This window comes from Diuraphis noxia, unplaced genomic scaffold (assembly GCF_037042655.1).
Source record: "Diuraphis noxia isolate RWA-SAM2 unplaced genomic scaffold, SU_Dnox_SAM2 contig0002, whole genome shotgun sequence".
Lineage (NCBI taxonomy): Eukaryota > Metazoa > Arthropoda > Insecta > Hemiptera > Aphididae > Diuraphis > Diuraphis noxia.
The window spans coordinates 64,520,131-64,541,133 of NW_028301712.1; the positions used below are offsets into that span (position 1 = coordinate 64,520,131).

At 29.6% G+C, this 21,003-nt stretch overlaps 2 protein-coding genes across 2 annotated transcripts; one reads left to right on the forward strand and one right to left on the reverse strand.

The window, feature by feature from the left end:
* Positions 1-4,639: 4,639 nt before the first annotated feature.
* LOC149058779 (ciliary microtubule associated protein 1A-like) lies at positions 4,640-6,164 on the forward strand. Its single transcript, XM_089218470.1, has 2 exons — positions 4,640-4,845; positions 5,597-6,164. The coding sequence occupies exons 1-2, from the start codon at positions 4,640-4,642 to the stop codon at positions 6,027-6,029; spliced, it is 639 nt and encodes a 212-aa protein (XP_089074596.1). The 3' UTR covers positions 6,030-6,164.
* A 2,261-nt stretch (positions 6,165-8,425) lies between these two features.
* LOC149058780 (uncharacterized) lies at positions 8,426-20,715 on the reverse strand. Its single transcript, XM_089218471.1, has 7 exons — positions 20,233-20,715; positions 10,585-10,710; positions 9,597-9,788; positions 9,429-9,535; positions 9,074-9,186; positions 8,783-8,983; positions 8,426-8,624 (listed from the first exon to the last, which is right to left on the reverse strand). The coding sequence occupies exons 1-7, from the start codon at positions 20,713-20,715 to the stop codon at positions 8,434-8,436; spliced, it is 1,413 nt and encodes a 470-aa protein (XP_089074597.1). The 3' UTR covers positions 8,426-8,433.
* Positions 20,716-21,003: the final 288 nt, after the last annotated feature.

Here is a 21,003-nt window from a genome sequence, read left to right on the forward strand (position 1 = left end):
GTAATCACAATCCTTTTTATATTCCCACTCATTCTACTTCCTTCCGCCACAACTACCCCCATGCACAGAATGCTTAGGTCTGCCAATTCAGTTTGATCTTCGCCTTATTTTGATATTACTTTACCTACTTACATACTTTAATACTTGTTACTAGTCATAAAATATTGTTGTTATCATATTATATTATTTATATTTATATTTCACGCTTTTTGTAAAAGCCGGTTGATGTGTAGTGTGTATACATTAAAATTACAATAAATAAACATTACCTATTTGAGACGTAGAATAATATTATACATTTATAACTATATTTCCGTATGGATGTTTATATTTTATTGATCATTACCTATTGAATGCATGATCATATGACATTATATAGATCAATATTGTCCTACTAATAGCTATGCGCTATGGCAGCGTTTCTTAAACTGTGTTCCGCAGAACCCCAGGGTTATCCAGGTAAGAGCACTTCAGGGTTTCGCAAAGCTTAAGTAATTTTTTTAAATGTTCAAGAAAATTATCTTAAAATATTCATTATGGAAAAAAATACTTGTATGTTAAATAATAATGTATAAACCATATGGAATGATCTATCAGCTAACTCTATATTCAATAATCTATACTCCTACTTAATATTATAATTCATTCGCAAATAATCCTAAAAAAAGCTAAAAAGCTAAAAAAGTAGGGGTTCCACGATAAAAGTGGAAAAATCAAAAAGGGTTCCATGGATAAAAAAAGTTTAAGAAACGCTGTGCTATGGTATAATACATTATACCTATTATACATTCAAATTTGTACCTTATCGTAAAAGCAATATTTAAATGTTTAAGCTAATAACCTTAGTTTTTGAGGCTTTAAAATATACTTTATAATGATAAAAAATATATATATATATATTCAAAAGTAATCTATGACAGTTCATGAGTATAATATATTAGATATGATAATGTCCCAGAATAGTTATGTCCAATGGTAAATTGGTAATAATTAAAAATAAAAACAATTTTGCATAATATGTATATAGTCCATCGTTCAGCTATCATCAATTATGAATTAGCAAAAAAAAAAAAAAACAGTTGATCATCATTGATTCTAATTAAGATTTAATATAAAATAACACACAAATATGACGCGTTTCTCATCCACTAAATATTTACATATTATACATTTATACACGTATAAAAAATCAATATTGAATTCTGATTTTCTATATACCAATTACTAAATCGCCCATTTTATTTCATTATTTAGATGTCCAACGATCAAATTTATCGAGTTCTATTTTCACTCCTGTTTCATGAAACTTGATACGTTATATCTATATCCTAGTTTATTTTAATATATAAGCATATAATATATTATCATATTACAACGAAAAGCCAATCAAAAAACTCAATATATCAAATCAAATGTATAACTTCAAAATTGTAAGTACCATGCATTTTAAGTACCTATTACCTATACTATATTTTAAATTATTTAAATCTTATTCCACTTAAAACTAGACGCTTACAGCTGATCTCGAAATTTCTTCATAAATTAATTAATGGCTTAATCGATTATCTTGATTTACTTTATTTGATCAACTTTAAAATCAATTCCGTTAATACCAGAAATCCTGAACTTTTTATCCTATCCATTCTGATAAAAACTATATATTAAATACCTAGTCCTGTAAATCAGTTAATGATTGCTGGAAATACTTATACTTTTAATTTTAACTAGTTAAGTTAATTTTGTATTGTCTTACTTTATCTCTATTATTATATTGTTTTCTGGATAACACGTAGTTTTGTAATTATTATTCATATTAATTTTTGTATATTTCTCATTGTATACTTAACTAATTAATAATTATCATAATTGTAAACCCTACTGCTGTAATTTAAACCATTTGTTTAAGGACTTTGTCCGTTTAATTATTATAAATAACTAAATAAATAAATACATTATAGGTAGGTAATAGATATAGTTACCTACCTATTCATGGTTTTCACATTTAATATCAAATTTTAATGGTATCTTATTCCATGTATAATCAATGAAGACATTAATGTGTCAATGTGTGCACATAGTAAATAAAGAACTTTGTATAGGAAGTATTTTATTTATATAAGCACGTATGCGATCGTATTTTATTTTTAAGCGAATGATCATCACACATAATAATAAATATAATATCAATAATTATGTACCTATGAGATGTGCTGTGCTAGTGCTATACACTATATTATGACATTGTTATCTTTGGAATGTGTTAATTGTTAATTAAAATGCATGGTAAGATTTCATCGCGTGTGTGTAGATATTAATGAACCGTGATGTTTTCATATTTATTCTTATACGACAATACCGTAATGCCGTTAATGTTGAGGTATTAATAATTAAATATTATTTATTAGCACAGTTTTAATTAAATCAATGAACGTTTAAACGAAAATTGCACAAGTGCAATAATTATAATCATGATTAATTTAGATTTTAATGGCGTACGTCACATTAATTAAAAACAAATCTTGTTAAAAGACAATTTGAAAGGTATTACCTACCTTAGATACCTACCTACTTTAAAATACTTTTTTTTCATACAAAAATGTGTTTTACTTTTTTACCATGACTTAACGACCTTACATATAAATTTAATAACCTAACCATATATACTATAGAGTATACCTATAGTCAATAGATTAATATTATGCAGACTTGTAGTTAGATTAGTCAGAATTGCGTTTTGTGCTTTCATAAAGTGTAAAGTGCAGACGAGTAAGTGTAAAACAAATAACATGCCCGTTCAGTGGACTAGATACCTATATGCATGGGTATAGTTATTATTTGATAGGTGATTGCAGTAAAGTAAAAAAAATGGTCCAAATGCATTAATCCAAAAATAAACACACTTTATTACATGTAGAGAATGCATCGTCTGCATCCGAGTGAGGTTAAAAAATCTTTAAAACTGTTGAACTGTTTGGGAAATAATGATTTAATGAATAAAGTTTCTTCAAATGTATTGCATAACTTCATAGGCTCGAAATCATGCCCGTTTTTTTTTTTAAATTTAATAGTTGGTTTTCATTAAAAGCATTATATTTTTTCCTGTGTGCACGGCAATTGGATACCCGCGGTTCGCGCCCAACGCATACTTCCCTAACCGTGCAGTCGTGCAGAGCGCAACGGCTAACAAAAATCTTCGTCAGCGTGCCGCAATACACAATTGCAGCCACATAAAACGATCCAATCCGTATTACATAGCCGCAGATAGTTCTAGACTGGAGTGAAGTTTTGTGTTAATTCTTGGTAGTTGGTATAACTTCTGAAAAGGGTACTCAGAGGGACTCAAATTCCTCGGAGGGCATGAAACTATGAAAAATGGGACTGTTCCGTTCAAAATGGTACATATAGTCACCACACCATATTTATACCTACGTCCTACATCGATCAAGTAGATGCCATTTTTAATTATTTTAATGTAACACACACATTTTTGATATTTTAATTTTTTGTAATTTCAACTTAGTTTTATGTAATATAAATATAAAAATTCATAATGTTACTGAAATAGGTAGTTAAACTCAAAATGAACCATTATTATTAAAAACCTTTGACGCATGTTCTAGGTAGATAGAAAATAAGAAATATTTTAATAAGAAAAGCTATAATTAATGTGTGTTAGAGTCCTTAGAGATTATGCAAATGAATTCATAATGAGTAATGTAAGGAAGAGTTTTGTTAAAATCCAAATTCAATGAGCTCAAACTTGTTACGTGTAATCATTTATCACGAATACGAGTAAGTATAAGTTAGCAGTTAGTTTGTTTACGTCTCCCTTACGTAGCTCATTATGAATTAATCAAGCTCAAAAAAACGTAATATTGGGAATTAAATCGAGCAAAAATGTTGTTATAAAAGGTTCGAATGTGACTGCCATCTTGGCAGTTATTATGTTCAATTTTTAAGCTTTCTCATTAAAAATATAGTTTTTATAACGAAAATAGTTAAACACTACAATACTATAGAAATAATTTAAACTATGAATTGGTAACAGTGACGTACACACGGTAAGTTATACGTGTTCACCTCCGCCTTAATATTTTTTTACTATATGAATAAAATTTAAAAAAACTATTTTAATAGGTACATAATATATTCATATACTTTTTAGTTTATAGGTAACCCTTCCCATTGCATAAAATATCTGTGTACACGTAGTTATGATTTTGTCCTGAAATGAGGGAAGTGGGGATAATTTTTTATAAACTTCAGGTGTGAGCTTTTCCCCCTACTCCATACAATATCACAAAGTTTATTTTTTATACACAGTAAAATAATTTATATTGATTAATTGATTTTTAACACATTATTTAGCATCACGTTATTACGACAATATTTATTGTAAAATATATTTCAGCAATATACCTATCTGAAATATTTAGAAAATTGTCCCCTACATGAAAAAATTGTTTATTTAAAATATTATCTGCAATAATGTTTTTAAATTATATGTTTCCATGGTAAATTATGCGTTTCCAATAAGGCATTTAAAAACATTCTAACAACGCAGTGAAAATTTATTATTGAAAAATATTTTCGTTTTAAGTGAAACTTTTTAAAAATATCAAATTTTGCTCTATCCACGATGGGTACTAAGTCACAGCCACGGTATCCTGGGCCGAAATACGACCTGAGCAACATGACGCGTCGTGGGCCCGTCAAGGTAACCGGAGCCTTGCTGGCGCCAAAATATAAGCCGATTCGTTCAACGCGTACGCCAGGCCCGGCCGCATACAACACCGTGGCCTGCATGTCCACCATTTTGCCCGCGATACCATCGTGTTTCATAGGGTAAGTAAACCAGTACTGTATACAACTGTAGACTCAGTGGTGACGTGAACATTTTTTTTTTCTATGGAGCAACCACCTTAAATAAGTAGATACCCATATAGCCACCAATTTGCTCACATTTTATACACTTTACTTTTCACTCGGGTATTTTAAACCAGATCGTGTGTCTACTCATATATGTCACTATATAAATTATAAACCAGTTTACATCCCCAAATTTTTCATGAGGCGGCCGCTTCACAAAATAGCTTTTCACGCCGCTTCTGATTTTATAGTATTAGATAGTATTAGTGTTTAATAAATATTCATAATCATAGAAAAATAACCTATTGTATTTTAATTTTATTATTATATCGTACAATATAAGACATTTAGACGGTAGTTTTAGTTATATGTACTTTACACACAAGCGATACACGCAGACGATACAGTATAGACAGCGGCGTGTTGGCTCACCGGAACACCTGCAGAGTTCCCGGTGGACCGATCCTCGCATTAAGACTCTGGGCCGTTGTACTTGGATTAATTTTTTTTTTTTTATTATTATTATAATAAGTCACAACAACATAGATTATTGGCTTTTGTTATACATAATGGGGCAATATAAATATATGTGTAGATAAAAAGTGTTACATTTTATACATGACATATATAGAAAAGGCAGTGGGAGAGTTCTACAATCGTGGGGGTGTGATTAGATTAGGTTATATAATTTAGTTAGGTCTAAAAAATATCATGCACAAACTTGCAGGATCAGACGAGACGCGATGAAAAAATCGTTGCGCACACCGGCGCCGAACGCCTACGCCTTGCCCACCACCATCGGCAGTCTGGCGCCCGATATTTCGTCCGCACCGAAGCACACGATGTCGGGACGATTTGCCGAACCGGGACAGGGCAGTGAAGGCGGCAGAAGAAGTTCGACGTGGTATAAGTCTCCGGGTCCGGCGCGCTACTCGGCCGTGGAATTAGAACGTTTCAAGAAGCAGACACCCAGACCCGTGATGGTCGCCCCCTTTGATCAAAAGACGCCTGGAAAACGGATACCCGCACCCAACGCCTACTTCCCTCCAATGAACGCCACTTCAACCTACGCCAACGCGCCCCAATACACGATTGGCGGCCGCATAAAACGGTTTAATCCGTATTACACATCTGCGGACAAAGTTCCGGACTGGGAGTGAAGGGTTGAACTATGGTTCTTGGTTCTGGACAAAAAAATAAATAAAAAAAAATACTCCAAAACTCCAAACCACTACCGCGACACTATGAAAAATAACTCTGCTCCACAAGCTGTACTCGTTCCGCGCATCAGACAGACGCCGCGGAACTCCAAATTCTCCCATCTAACCTAACCGTCCGATGGCTACGTATGCGAAGAGTCGTTGCTGATCGATGTCCAAAAAAACGAGTATGGTACTATGGTCTCCCCTGGAACTGAGTATATCACTACAGGAAATACTCGGCAGTGTCATGGCAACAATAATTTTATATGCTACAATAATGATTTCATACTATGTAATCGCAAAATTATTCCAAGTCCAAAATATTCTATTTATTTTAATTTTTAATACGATTCCACTCGTTCATTTTCGAAGTACAAAATAATAATTTATACTTTTGAATTATTATTTTTTACTTATAAATATTATTTAAACTTATAATTTTGCGATTATTATTACATAGTATGAAATCATTATTGTAGCATATAAAATTATTGTTGCGGTGACTGCCGAGTATTTCCTGAAGTGATATACTCAGTTCCAGGGGAGACCATAGTACCATACTCGTTTTTTCGGACATCGATCAGCAACGACTCTTCGCATACATAGCCATCGGACGGTTAGGTTAGATAGGAGAATTTGGGGTTCCGCGGCGTCTGTCTGATGCGCGGAACGAGTACCTATATTTTGTGGAGCAGACTAACAGAGTTATTTTTTATAGTGTTGCGGTAGTGATTTGGAGTTTGGAGTCTTTTTTCTCCAGATCCAAAAGCCAGAGTCATAACCGGTATATATGGAAAACGGAACTGTTATGTTCAAAAAGCATAGGCGAAAATTCAGTCTTAAACTTGGGAATGCTAAAATCTTTTACCTTAAAGTGAATAGTGGGAGACTTTGCTCCCCACACACCACCTACACGGTTACACTTACTATTTCAAAAAAATGTGTGGGAGGCCTAACGCACTATCCAAAGAGGAGCTGAGGAAAGGGACATTGTCCAAATGGCAGGCGAGATGGGATGTCGAGGAATCAGGTAGCTAGACAAGGAGACTCATCCCGATGTGTCCATTTGGTGTTCAAGAGAATTCGGCCAGGTGAATTTCCACATGACTCAATTCCTCTCCGGGCATGGTTGTTTCGGGTACTACCTATGGAAAATCAAAAAAGTCAACCACCCTCTCTGTGTCGACTGCAACGACCCTCTTGACAATGCCGAGCACGCTTTTTTCAAGTGTGACCGGTGGTGGCGGGCTAGGACTGAACTTGAAGCTGAAATCATGGTCAACTTCACGCCAGAAACCGCGACTGCGACAATGCTGAAGTCGAGGAGCCACTGAACTGCTGTAGCCAACTTCTTCAACCTTATCCTGTCCATCAGAGAGGAAGTGGAGCGCGAGAGGCAGCGGGTTCCAGCAGCTGCAACACCTAGTTAAGAATTATACACTGTGTGCTAAAAGCCAGACTTATGGGAGGGTTAGAGGCCCTACGCATGTGTATAAATATATAGCTTACTGTATTGTATTGTATTGTACTTAATAAACGATGTAGGGGAGCTAGCGAATTGCCTCATCAGGTATTTCCGGCCCCCTACGTTTTAAATAAAATAAAAAAAAAAGTTATAGGTATAGGTATGGTTTAAATTCAATTATTATCAATAGACACTCTTATATATATAGAAATTAGGAGTGTCCTTATCGATTCGCAATCCGGTGATAGCACATAAATATTATTGCAAAATCGTGGAATTCCGTAAAATTATGCAATATGTTACAGTCTTTTAGGTCTTTACATCTTTAGTGTCCGTTAACAGTTAGGTTAGATATCTAACCTAACCTAACATTTTCATTTAGAATGAATTATTTCCAGTTTATATTGGTAATGTACTAATTTTTACTAAAAATTTTGTTTTCTTTTACTGCAATGTCTAACGGAATGATGATTTATTGATATGAAAATATTGTTTGTTTAGTTTGATATATAGAAATGCTCACTATAACATAAATTAGGATTAGGATTAGGATTTCAAGTTGAAGTTTATTTAAAAATATTGTATTAAATTATTTGTATTTCCAGAAAAATTAATAAGGGTATAAATAATAATACAGATAATTAACTTAACATTTTTAGATGTCAGCATTGAGCTTAGGTTTCAATGTTAATATTTAATCAACTACTTGTATTTAATTTTTTATAAATATTGTCATCAGAAAATACTTCTGAATACAATTTACATAAATCATGTTTATAAAAAATTATTCAGCGTTTAGGTAATATAAAATTTTATACAAAATTCATAAAAGAATTTAAAAAAAAAAATTAATTAAATTATGTTTCATGCTATATTATTATAAAATAAAAAATAACATCACATAACCTGATCGTTGGACATTCTTTTATAAACATATAAGTAGCCTAAATCAGTAGGAGGGTTTTGAGAAACTGCTACTTTTTCATCATTGAATATTACCCAACGTCCTTCTTTTTTAATATGACAAACATAATGCCCAACTGTGGAAGAACTGCCCATGTGAGATATAAATGCAAACAACTTATAAACTGCAATGCAAAAATATAATGATCAGTATTTAAAAACATATTATAAAAATAAAAATAAAACATGGATTAACATAAATATTGATTAAATGTTATTATATATGATTTAAACACATTAAACAAATAAAATGTTACTTTAAATTGTTTTTATTTTCACTTACTTCCTTTTCCATCTCTGAATTGAGGATTATTACTTTTTACTGTTTTCTCTGTTGGGAGTATTTCTTCTGGACCATGACTCATGATCCAGTCAAGAGCACGATCTAGATTGTTTTCAGTAGCTTTCAAAGCAGCAATTACATGATTTCGTCCAAAACCCATTGACATTATCATAGCAGCTGCTTCTTCATTAGGTAAAAATTCTAATGACACAACAATTAAAAATTAAAATAATTAATTCAATTAAAATTAAAAGGTAAGAAAACAATGAAAGATAAAAGTTACTTTCTGACCATCAGTTAAATTAAGCCATAAGTTATCGACTTTATCACAATCTTCAAATTCACACTTCCAACCACTAGGAGCAATTGTTTTCCCATTATTTAACTGTTCTATATCAGCATATCTGTTAGATAACAAGAAATATAAATTAAATTATACTCGAACTTATAAAATTTTAGAGGATACACTCGCATGTGTTGTTTTCGTCTTACAAACATACAACAAAGCAAATTTGGGCGGTAGGCGGAAAAAAAGTTACTAAAATATGTTTTCTTGTATAATTCTAAAGTTTTACTTTGAATTTTATAGCATTTATAGCAGGCATTATTTAAACAAAAATTCTGTTATTGATTATATAAATCATACCTAGTTTCTTGTCGAACTTCACCATCCCATGTGTTGGACATGCTCTGTAATTCGTCTAAATAATTAGCAGATTTAGCTTCAATAATACCTTTTATAGAATCAATAACCTGAAGTTAATCAAAATAAAATTATAAAAATTTTATCAAAACCATATAACTGTATAATTACTTTCTGTGGTAATTCACTAGTTTCAAATGGAAATGATTTAAATGATGGTAATATAACTATAGAATATTCTTCTACTGTTTTATACTTTTTATTTTCAGCATCTGGATCAAATCCACCATCTACGCCAATAGCAAGTCTAGTAACTTTCCGTTCAGTTGGAGCATCACCTACCTGCGTCATTTTGGTTTCAACCTAACAATTTATATATACATGATAGGTACATACTATCTACAATAGTTCATTAATAATCATTAGAGCTAGGATTTCCATGCATTTACATGTATTTTTGATTTGGGCCAAATTGATTAGTTGTCATATATATCCACAATTTTGCTTATTTTCAATTAAATTGCATAAGTTTTTTTTATAGCATATCTTGACTATAATATAATAAATATAAAATGGTATTATTTATTTAACATAAATAATTATTGGATTATTAATTGTTGAATTGTTGTAAATTTACTATATTATCTTATCCTTGTTGGACCACTAGATAAATAACAATTATGATAAATAATAAATAATTACAATCTAATTAATGGTTTCTGTTTCAATTAGTTTTTAATTTTTAGGTAAAAATAATTATTTTTGTGTAGAAATAAAAAATTGTTTTTTTTATACTTTAAAATTGTGTATTGCATTCAAATTATAGCTCTAATAATAATAAATAAAAGTTGAAATTTAATTAAAATTAAATACATGAGCATATAAATTTCAATTGGTACTTAATAAACTATCTAAATACAGTGAAACCATCCCCAACAGACAAATTGCAATAGCGGATACCTCCCAATAGTTAACATTTTTTTGGGAACTGACTACAAAGTTTCTACAACCTGAACCCTCTGAATAGCGAACACCGTCAAATAATGGAAAAATTTCAACGAGCATGAGTGTCAAGTATTTAGAGGTTTCACTGTACTAGTATTTTTTGATCAATGCACCTATAAGAGATAATAATTTTAATATGTTACATTGAACTTACCTCTATTTTGTGTCTAAGCATATGTAAAAACACTGAACATCCAGTTTTTCTATAGTAACGTTCAACATGATCATACCCAAACCCAGCAAATGTTTTTAAACAAATAAAAAGACCGCCCTCAAAGTCCTGCAAAACATTTTTAATTTGGTATAGGTACTTATAAAACATTTTAAAGAAAAATCTTAAAAATTAATTCATAATATTGTAAAGTACTCGATATTTATCTCACATAAATCTTGGTGTACTTTATTTCAAGCTGCAAGAGCTATGGGTGCTCGGGCACCCCTTGTCATCTAGCCACCAACAAAATAAATTTATATTATAAATTATATTATTTTTTATTTTTCAAAATAAAAATAATAATAATAATAATATCGGTGCTTTTCGTTATCGCAGTCACATACGACAATAATAACTATTGTTAATTGTTTTCGAAATACCTATACGCGGAAAGCACCGATAACAATTATTATGAAAAAAAAGTTAGCACTAATAAATCAAATAGAAAATGGTAATATTATGTAATAAATAGTAAGGTGTAAAAAAAACCTGCATTCTTTTTTTAGATGCGGAGCGGAGCGATGAATGTATTGATTTTACCATGATGTGTGTTTTTTTTTTTTTTTGTGTCTGTCATCACGTTTTGGGGCAGTAAAAATGCTTCGATTTTTGACTTCAGTACCTCGTTCGATCAGAAAGTGAATCTAGTTGGTACTTTTCTAAATAATTGAGAAAAACAAACTAAAAATTAAGGGAAAAACAGGAAATTTTACGCACACTCATTTTTCGACAAAATCGATTTTGGTTTTTGATGTAACATTAAAACAAATGACCATAGATACATGAAATTTTCACCTAATGTTTATATAAGTATATTCTATCCACCATGCAATTTTCAAAAAATTTCGACTTAAGTTGAACTATTCATAGGCATTTCAAATTGTCGATCATTATTAGTTTTTTTTAAATTAATATCGATAAAAATTTATTTGTTAGGCAGAAAAGCTTGAAAATTTAATACAAGGCTCTTAACATATTGTTACAATAGCAGTTGAAAAATAAAAGAAATTCATAGTCGCAATTTTTTTTTATAAGCATTCAAAGTTTGGATTTTGACAAAATACGTAAAAATCACGAAAATTCACAAATTATTGTAAGCTAGAAATTCATAAAAAATTTCTTTTTAAATCTAAGATTTGAAAATTTAATACAAGGCTCATTATATATTTTTACAATAGCAATTGAAAAATAAAAGAAATATATAGTCACAATTTTTTTTTATAAGCATTTAAAGTTCAAATTTTGACTAAATACATAAAAATTACGGCAATGTTCAAATTATCTTAGATAGAAATTCATAAAATTTTTCCTTTTTAATTCTAAAATTTTAAAATTTAGTACAAGGCTCCTAACATATTTTTACAATAGCAGTTGAAAAATAAAAGAAATACATAGACGCAATTTTTTTTTATAAGCATTCAAAGTTTGAATTTTTACAACATATTATGTAAAAATCACGAAAATTCGTAAATTATTTTATGCTAGAAATTCATAAAAAATTTTCCTTTTATATCTAAGATTTGAAAATTTAATACAAGGCTCATTATATATTTTTACAATATCAATTGAAAAATAAAAGAAATATATAGTCACAATTTTACAAGCATTCAAAGTTTGAATTTTGACAACATATGTAATAATCACGAAAATTCGCAAATTATTTCAAACTAGAAATTCATAAAAATTTTTCTTTTTAAATCTAAGATTTGAAAATTTTTAATAATCTATAATATTATATCCTAGACAGATAAACCGTCTTCGCTCAGAATCGTTTTTTGTATACAATGATATAATATCATTGGATTCAAATTTAATTCCATCCATTACAGTAACCCACTCGTAACCTATACTGTACAGCAGAGCGACATACACGACTTACCCGCTTTATTTTTTTTTTGAGCACCACCTGTTAAATTTTTCTGGATCCACGCCTGTGACAAGCTGTATTAGAATAAGCTTTTTATAACCAACATTTAGAATAATGAAGAACTCCGATATGAGAATCCCTGCGAAATATTGTTCTCTATACATTTTATAATAGGAGTTTTTACTTTAAAACCATTTTTAATGCGCCATTTTGTTTGTTTTGCGTAAATATGTTTACGTCGGTAAATTTCGTTTTTCATTACACTCATGTAGTCATGTGTTGCCAAAAGGGTTAAAGTTGTGACGGCAGCCGTGATTTCCACACGCTTTACTAAAAAGTAAATTTCATCAAGGACTGTACCGCGCACCGCACGGTCATGGATCGGTTTTTTGTTTTTTTTTTTTTTTTATCCTGGAATAAGTGATGCCCATTATGGATTTATAAAATTATTATAATCGGGCAATTGGCAAAAGCGTTGGCGGCCGCGGCAATGCGATATATTCCATCATTGACCGACTGGGTATCTCGTTTAATATTTTGTGTTCAATCATTTTTATAATATTAAAATTACTACGAATATTATAATATTTTAATATTTCTGACGACAGGCATTTCAAAGTACCTATGCATAATTTATTTAGCAATAATTCAAGTACCTACTCATAAAAAAAATTCGACATTTCCCTACAGAATACAAGCTATAAATTGAAATGGTTAGGTTAGGTAAACAATTTTCTTGAAACGGTATTCAAATTAATTGAACTCAATATTACATGATTTTATTATATATCTAAGTATGAGTATCTAACCGGAAATAAATCAGCTATGAATCGACACATCTTATTTCTTGATATTTAGGAATAGTTACGAATAATTAGGAAAGTGGAGGTCATTATATCAGACTACTTTATAATATCTGCATGCGTTTCCAAAAATTAGTATAAAAATAAATGTTCAAGTAGGTTATACTATAGTACCTAACCTATAGGCTATAATTATTATAATAATTGTTGTAAGATTCGATTCATCAAAAGTATACTCTATGAAAAATAACCATTCCATTTAGATTATTCAATGTGATCACATAGGTTTTAATTTAAATGCAAATATTTGAGACCGTAGATGTTTAACTTTATGTTAAATTTTACACGTGATTTTTCTCAATTATATGGCGGATACATATTAATTATCATGGCAAATAAAAAAAATCCACAAAGAGAAAACAACCGTCTAAAAAATTATCACAAAGACACCTGCACTAAAACAATAAAAAAAAAATTAGGTAAGATAACTAAATTACAAATAATTAATTTGAAAAATTAAGAACACGTCATCGCCATAGGTAACTAATTTAAAATTATTTTTTAAATTTAGTGGTCTAAAATAAAATAATCAAGATATTTTATATTATATTTAAAGGTAAGTTGAATTAATATTGTTTGCGTGTTATCAGTGGCGTCAAACCACCTTACAAGTGTTGTTAAAACAATAGCTTAACTGCTTAAAGGGATGGGTGGTCGTTGGAGCTTAGCCCCTAATGGTCATAAGAACCTTAAGGCTGTTTATAGGGGGTTTGGTAAGTTCCCACACGAAACATAGCAGGTAAGCGAGTACATACCTATGTAAAATACATAAAAAATACACTTGTACGTAAGTTCCTACAGGAAAAAAATTACGGCCGTACGTAAGTTCCCTCACGAAAAAAGTTAAGTTATTAAGACTTAGGAATGACAACTTAAAATTTGTTTTGTTTTTGTATTAGATAAAAAAAATCCAATACAATTTTTTTAGGTATAAAATAATAATAATAGGTAATAGAAAAACATCAAATTTGATTTAGTTTATTTTGCGAAAGCTCAAACACTTCACATAGTCATAGTGTTATACTGTGTATAATTATTTTTAAGTTATATAAGTTATTTGTCAGTCTTAAGTCTGAATAAAGTGGGAAGGAAGTTTGTGTTTGGCAAGGCTGAGCATTAACGAATTAAAAGTTAAAATTATAAGCAATTTATATAAACATTATTATGTGTCTGAAATTTTTATTTTGAAAATAAGAAACTTTAAATTAAGTTAAGTTACTTTTCTTTGCCCAGCCTTGGTGTTTGGTATAATTTTTTTTCGTGTATGAACTTACTTACAAGTGTATTTTTGTTCGTGTGGGAAAACTTTCGTACAAGTGTATTTTTTTTCGTGTGGGAACTTACGTACGGATATCCAGGGGTAATTTTTATCTGCTATATCTCGTGTGGGAACTTACATTCGCCCGTTTATAGTGTGAATTATTATATTATGTATTATTTACCGTTGCCGTAAGTAGCTTTATGTGCGCCCTTGGCAACCAATGTTATAAATTAATAATTTTGCCCACCTTGCCAATGCCTAGTTACGGAACTGATTATTTATAATATTGCATTAAAATTAAAACAGCAATTCAATACCAAATTTTCGTCTTATTATAAATCTAGAGTTATCCTTTCATTCATTAGCTTCAAGTACACACCTACATAATTTATATACACTATTCGCATACTAGAACTCCAAGTTTTGATCGGCGAACCCGTTCACATACATAGCATACACAATACACATACAAACAGATCGGTCAGTGTGTGAGTATAGCACACCCGCGCACACGAAGAAAACGGTGACCGGGCAGCACGGACTTTTATATAGGTACCTATTTTTTAATAAGTTTTAATTTGCATTATTTGGAAATATTTTAAAGTAATTTATTCGTTTTTTAGATAATTTTATGCATATTTTATTTTTAAGGTACTTTATAGTATTTAAATCCAAAATTAGAATTCTAAATTTCATTTTAAGATTATTACAAGATTTTACATGATTTTTGTATACATTGAACAAACTACATAAATCTGTATTAAAAATATTAATAACTACGTATTGAAGTAATTTTTTTTCCGAATTAAAAATGATCATTTCTGTCTCTAAAACCGTTTTACTACACTTTAAAATATTTATAACCAATTAGATATGTCAAATTTATAACAGAATTATAAAAAAAAAAATGAAATGCATTTTTTAGCGCATTATATTGTGCATCTTAGTATTGTGTAATTTACAAAAATAAAAATTAATAAGAATATCACAGTTTTAATTTTATATTGTGTTTATACTTTATACTAATAAAATATAGATTTTAGACGATTGAAAATAATAAGTGAATATCTCTCCGCTGTAGTAGGTTACAAGTATAGTGACTTGATAGAGATAGTGTGGCCAAACTGATAAGTTATACTGATACCCGCCATTAGTTTCCTAAATTTCTTAGCGGGGTATAAGATACACATATTATACTCATTAAAGGAGTCGACTACACTAGTCATTAGCTATACATTTGTATGTATAAAGTATGTAAGTATGTTTATTGAATACAATTGATCTAAAAGCTAATTATTATTATTATTCTATTAACTTGTATAATTTTCATAAATTAAACCAGGACAAAAGAGTAAAACATATTAAATGAAAAATGTACCAATAATTCAGAATTAATAATAAATAAATACATTTATGACTAGATTGAGATTTGAAATCATTTATGTGATTAATAATGCTATTGTTTATAAATAATGATTTTTTTTATATATATCAAACAATACTGTTATTGAGCATTTCTCAAGGTTTTTTTGATAATAGTCAAATTATTATTTTAAATTCATAAATGTAGTCACTTTTATATTTAAAATTTATGATAGATTCAAAGTATTATTATTATTTAATTTATCCCATTAAGCAGAGCTTCTGGCGAACTAAATGAGTTGTTATAATACAAAAAAGCCTCATAATGTTAAATTACATAACTATTTGAGATAGGTACTTATTTCCTAAAATGGTATATAATTAAATATCAAGTGAATTCATATTTTCATATAAAATTGTATAGGTATCTATGAATGAATAAAATACATTAAAAACCATTATGTTAATACTTTTATTTATTTTAAGACATTATAAATGGAAATTATATATATATAAAATAATAAGATTATGGAATAAATCATAAATAGGAATATATAAATATAATGAGTAAATGAGTTAAATTTAAATAATTTAACTCAATTATATTAAATTTAGACCAATGGTTTTCTAGGGCCCGAAATTATTATGACCGAAACAAACAAAATAATAAGGATTAACTCACTGAAAACTGAATGATTAAAGTGTTTTGAGAATTTAGTTAAGTAGAATTAGCAGAAAACATTATAATTTATTAAAAAGTACCTACCTACCTACCTAATTATGGAATTATAAGTATTATACCTAGATATCTAATTCTATATTTGAATAAATAAATATATCTATAAAGTAATTAAAATAATGTTGTGTATAATTTGTTTCTATAAATAGTAAAATTATAACTATCCAAATAATATTACTTTATGATGAGTTTTTAATTTTAGAACTTACCTCATAAATACAAGAGTGTTATGAAGGTGTCCATTTGTCTCTTTTTATTTTGGAAATTCAAAGATTTTTTCTAATAGGGTCACAGGGAAAATGTTTCATTAAATACCCTTTTTGTCTGATTTTAACACCCGATGGCAACACAACAAAGCATGATGATGAAAAACAGTAAAAATATTTTTAAAGAAATTCACTGCTATGAATAATGAATATTTGCTTTTTGTAAATATTTTTTAGGTTAACCAAATAATAAGCAACTAAACAACAATTAGGAGTAAACATGGTAAATCCGAAATTATTATTTATCAATATATTAACTTGAAACAAAAATAATTTGACTTTAAACCGGCTAATTATATTATGTTTAAATTAAGAGTTTTGTTATCAAAGGAAACTAATGGTGGAAAAATCTCTAAACCAATCAAAAGCATTTTCGTACATGGCCACACTATCTCTATCAAGTCACTATAGTGACAAGTAGATAGAATTAAATTTGAATCCATTGATATTATATCATATTGTATACGAAAAACGATTCTGAGCGGAGACGATTTATTTGTAGTCTATAATATATGTATATTATAGATCATTATTACTTATTATTAATACTTATAAACATATTTGACTTTCCGGTGGACATTTTTTTTTTTTTTTTGTTAAAGGTAGAAAAATGTATAAGGAATCTTGAATTGAATTTCCAAATCTTAGATTCAAAAATAAAATTTTCTATGAATTTCTATCTAAGATAATTTGAACATTGCCGTAATTTTTACATATTTAGTCAAAATTTGAACTTTAAATGCTTATAAAAATAAATCGTTGACAAACTTGTAAGAAATCTTGTATATAAATGAATTTGAAAAGAAAATTTTTATGAAATTGTTGCTAAACAAAATTACATGAAATATTTTAAACAACAATTATTTACATCTTATTTTATAAATAGCTTTACTACCACTTACTTTTAGTAATAAAAAAAAATTCTGAACATTTTTTTGTTGAACATATAATATTATTCAGAGGCACCTATATATTTAGTAATTAATATTCCTAATTTTTTATTACATACACCCAATGTTATATTCTTCATAGTCTTAAATACTTAGGAAATAAGAATGATAAAAATTTAATATAATGAATACCTACATAGTACATATTATATTATAATTATTATATGATGCTCGTATAAATTAAAAATTCCCATTTAAGAAGATGTGCAATTTTTAAATGAATTACAGAACTCACGTATAATTTTCAATAATATTTTTAATTTACACACTCATAACTCATTTAAAAATGACCAGTCCACGCCATAAACAATGCATCGGATTCCTCCGGCTCCACTGGGTCTCGTGTGTAGATGCGGCGTTTAGCTCGCGACACGAACCACGGGGTGACCGAAGTTTCGATGGAGTTCTACGACGCAGGTGTTGTAGCTGGTAAGGAGACTACGTTGTATGGAGGTGTTATTTAAAAGTTTTAAATTAACAAATTAAAACAAAGAGAAAAAATATTAATGGGCGGAATGAGCTGTAAAGGAGATAAGGGAAAGTAACATGGTTATGACAGGGGGAAATAACACGGTTATGTCCAGTATAAACGAACCTTATGTTTAGGTTACATTTTGAAAATTTAGGATAGGGCCGCTTCATATTGACCACTTTCCTCTCCACGGTATTCCATTTTTACCGATATTAAGATATTAGGCATCGTGAAATGTTTTTCGCCCTACTATAAATTTATAGGACTTCGGCGCCATAATTTATAGCTAGCTTATTTTTTTTATTAAATTAGGAACTTTGAATAATATTTTTTTTCATAAATAAATAATCTTTCAATATTTGAATAAACTTGAAAATGTAAAACAAAGGCTCATAAGGCGGCTGTTCTTAATGTAATTTATTTAAAAAAATTTATATAATAGCGTATTTTCAGAATATATTTTTATGAGTAAGTTAGGATTTTGAAAAAAATCGACATAATCACGAAAATTTTCAAATTAATTTGAGTTAGAATTAAAATATTTCTCTTTATATCTAAAATTTTAATTTTTAATATTAGATACTTTAAAAGCTCATATAAATATATATCTATTGTCTACTTTAAACCAAACAATATTTGAATGTTTTGACATTCGACGCGTACGTCGTACAATATGTATTTTCGAAAATTACATTTAGTTTACATTATCTATACATACGGGTAATAATCAGTTTTTTTTTATTATGGTAAGTGCTTAAAAATAAAATTTGTTTTCAAAAGAACACTTCACTTGAAAAGGATTTGTATCAATGTATACTTGTCTAATGTCTAGGATTTCGGTGACATATTTTTCATTAATTTATTTTTAATGCTAACTTAGTAGTCAAATTTTAAACATATCAAAATCATCAATTTCTAAATGTATGCAAGATTTTTTAAAACTAATTGTCATACAAATTATTCTCATTAAACTCAGTTATGCATAGATTTTAGGAAATATTTCTTTTGTTGTAGTTATACGAAAACCGCGACTTTCACAAACCCTGTACTATCCATACGTTGCAGTTATAACCACCCAAACGTACATATGAGATATGATGGTGATAATTGCAAAGTATGGATAGTACAGGGTTTGTGAAAGTCACGGTATTCGTATAAACTACAACAAAAGAAATATTATTTAAAATCTATGCATAACTGAGTATAATGATTAAAATCATTTGTATGACGATTAGTTTTTAAAAACTTTGTCCTTGCGTACATTTAGAAATTGATGATTTTGATATATTTAGAATTTGGCCACTAAATTAGCATTAAAAATAAATTAATGAAGAATATGCCACCGAGATCCTAGACAAGTATACATCATTGATACAAATCTTTTTCAAGTGAAGTGTTCATATAAAAACAAATTTTATTTTTATTACCTACCATAATATTAAAACTTTGATAGTAGGTAGTCGTATGTATAGATAATGTAAACTAAATGTAATGATTTAAAAATCAAATAGAAATTTCGAAAATACATATTGTTCGTATCGACTGTCAAAACATTCAAATTGTTTAAAGTAGACAATAGATATATATATTTATATAAGCTTTTAAGGTATCTGATATTCAATATTAAAATTTTAGATGCAAAAATAAATATTTTATTTTCAACTTAAATTAATTTGAAAATTTTCGTTGATATACAACACGATTAAATAGAAATATTATTAAATTATACGCATTGCATCATATATTATATATTGTAAAATAATTAACATTTAATCGATTGGCATATTACTAGAGCCGCAACAAATCACTAGCAGGAAGAATTTCTTTGTCCTACTCCACAATGATTTACGTCGCTTTGCAATAACCGGGGTTATCGTCGGCTCTGCATCGTCACTACAGCCGACGTCGATTGTCGGTTCCAGGAAATTAACTGATTCTGGACATTTCGTCAAGGCGCCTTCAGATTCGACCTCACCAAACTGTATTGAAATGTTGGGCATCGATACTGCTCGTCTGTGTGGTAGCGAATTCTCGAGATCATGAATTTCAGATGCTGTGATGGCAGGCATCACTGGTGCCGCCGCACTCATGAATCCAATATGATAACAAAATGTCGGACTCTCATAAGCCGCTATAATTGTAGGGATCGGTCCTGCACTATGTTCGTCTGGAGTCACCATCATCACTGAATCCTCTAGCTTTGACTCATCACTGGACAGTGTATTATCCATCGTGACATTCGACTCTTCGGGGCAGTTCTCGGCGACAGAAGATGTCTGAAGCACTGCCATATTGGGCATTGAATGATATCTTCTGCTCAGCGATAAATCCACGGGCCCATGACTTTCCTGATCGTTTGTCTGATTAGTACGGAGATCAGATAAAACCTGCAACGTACAAACGGTCGTGGATGGCACGAGTGGATTGCCGGCAGAAGATTGGAATAGGGGGCGACCATCACGGGTCTGGGTGTCTGCTTCTTGAAACGTTCTAATTCCACGGCCGAGTAGCGCGCCGGACCCGGAGACTTATACCACGTCGAACTTCTTCTGCCGCCTTCACTGCCCTGTCCCGGTTCG

Bases quoted from the DNA above. Each gene is read 5' to 3' on its own strand.
- LOC149058780 (XM_089218471.1), bottom strand. From the start codon at position 20,715: ATGGCAGTGCTTCAGACATCTTCTGTCGCCGAGAACTGCCCCGAAGAG. The intron at 9,536-9,596 runs GTAATTATACAG...GATTAACTTCAG, and splicing joins CTAGTGAATTACCACAGAAA to GTTATTGATTCTATAAAAGG. The intron at 8,625-8,782 runs GTAAGTGAAAAT...TTTGCATTGCAG, and splicing joins ATTCAGAGATGGAAAAGGAA to TTTATAAGTTGTTTGCATTT.
- LOC149058779 (XM_089218470.1), top strand. From the start codon at position 4,640: ATGGGTACTAAGTCACAGCCACGGTATCCTGGGCCGAAATACGACCTG. The intron at 4,846-5,596 runs GTAAGTAAACCA...ACAAACTTGCAG, and splicing joins ATACCATCGTGTTTCATAGG to GATCAGACGAGACGCGATGA.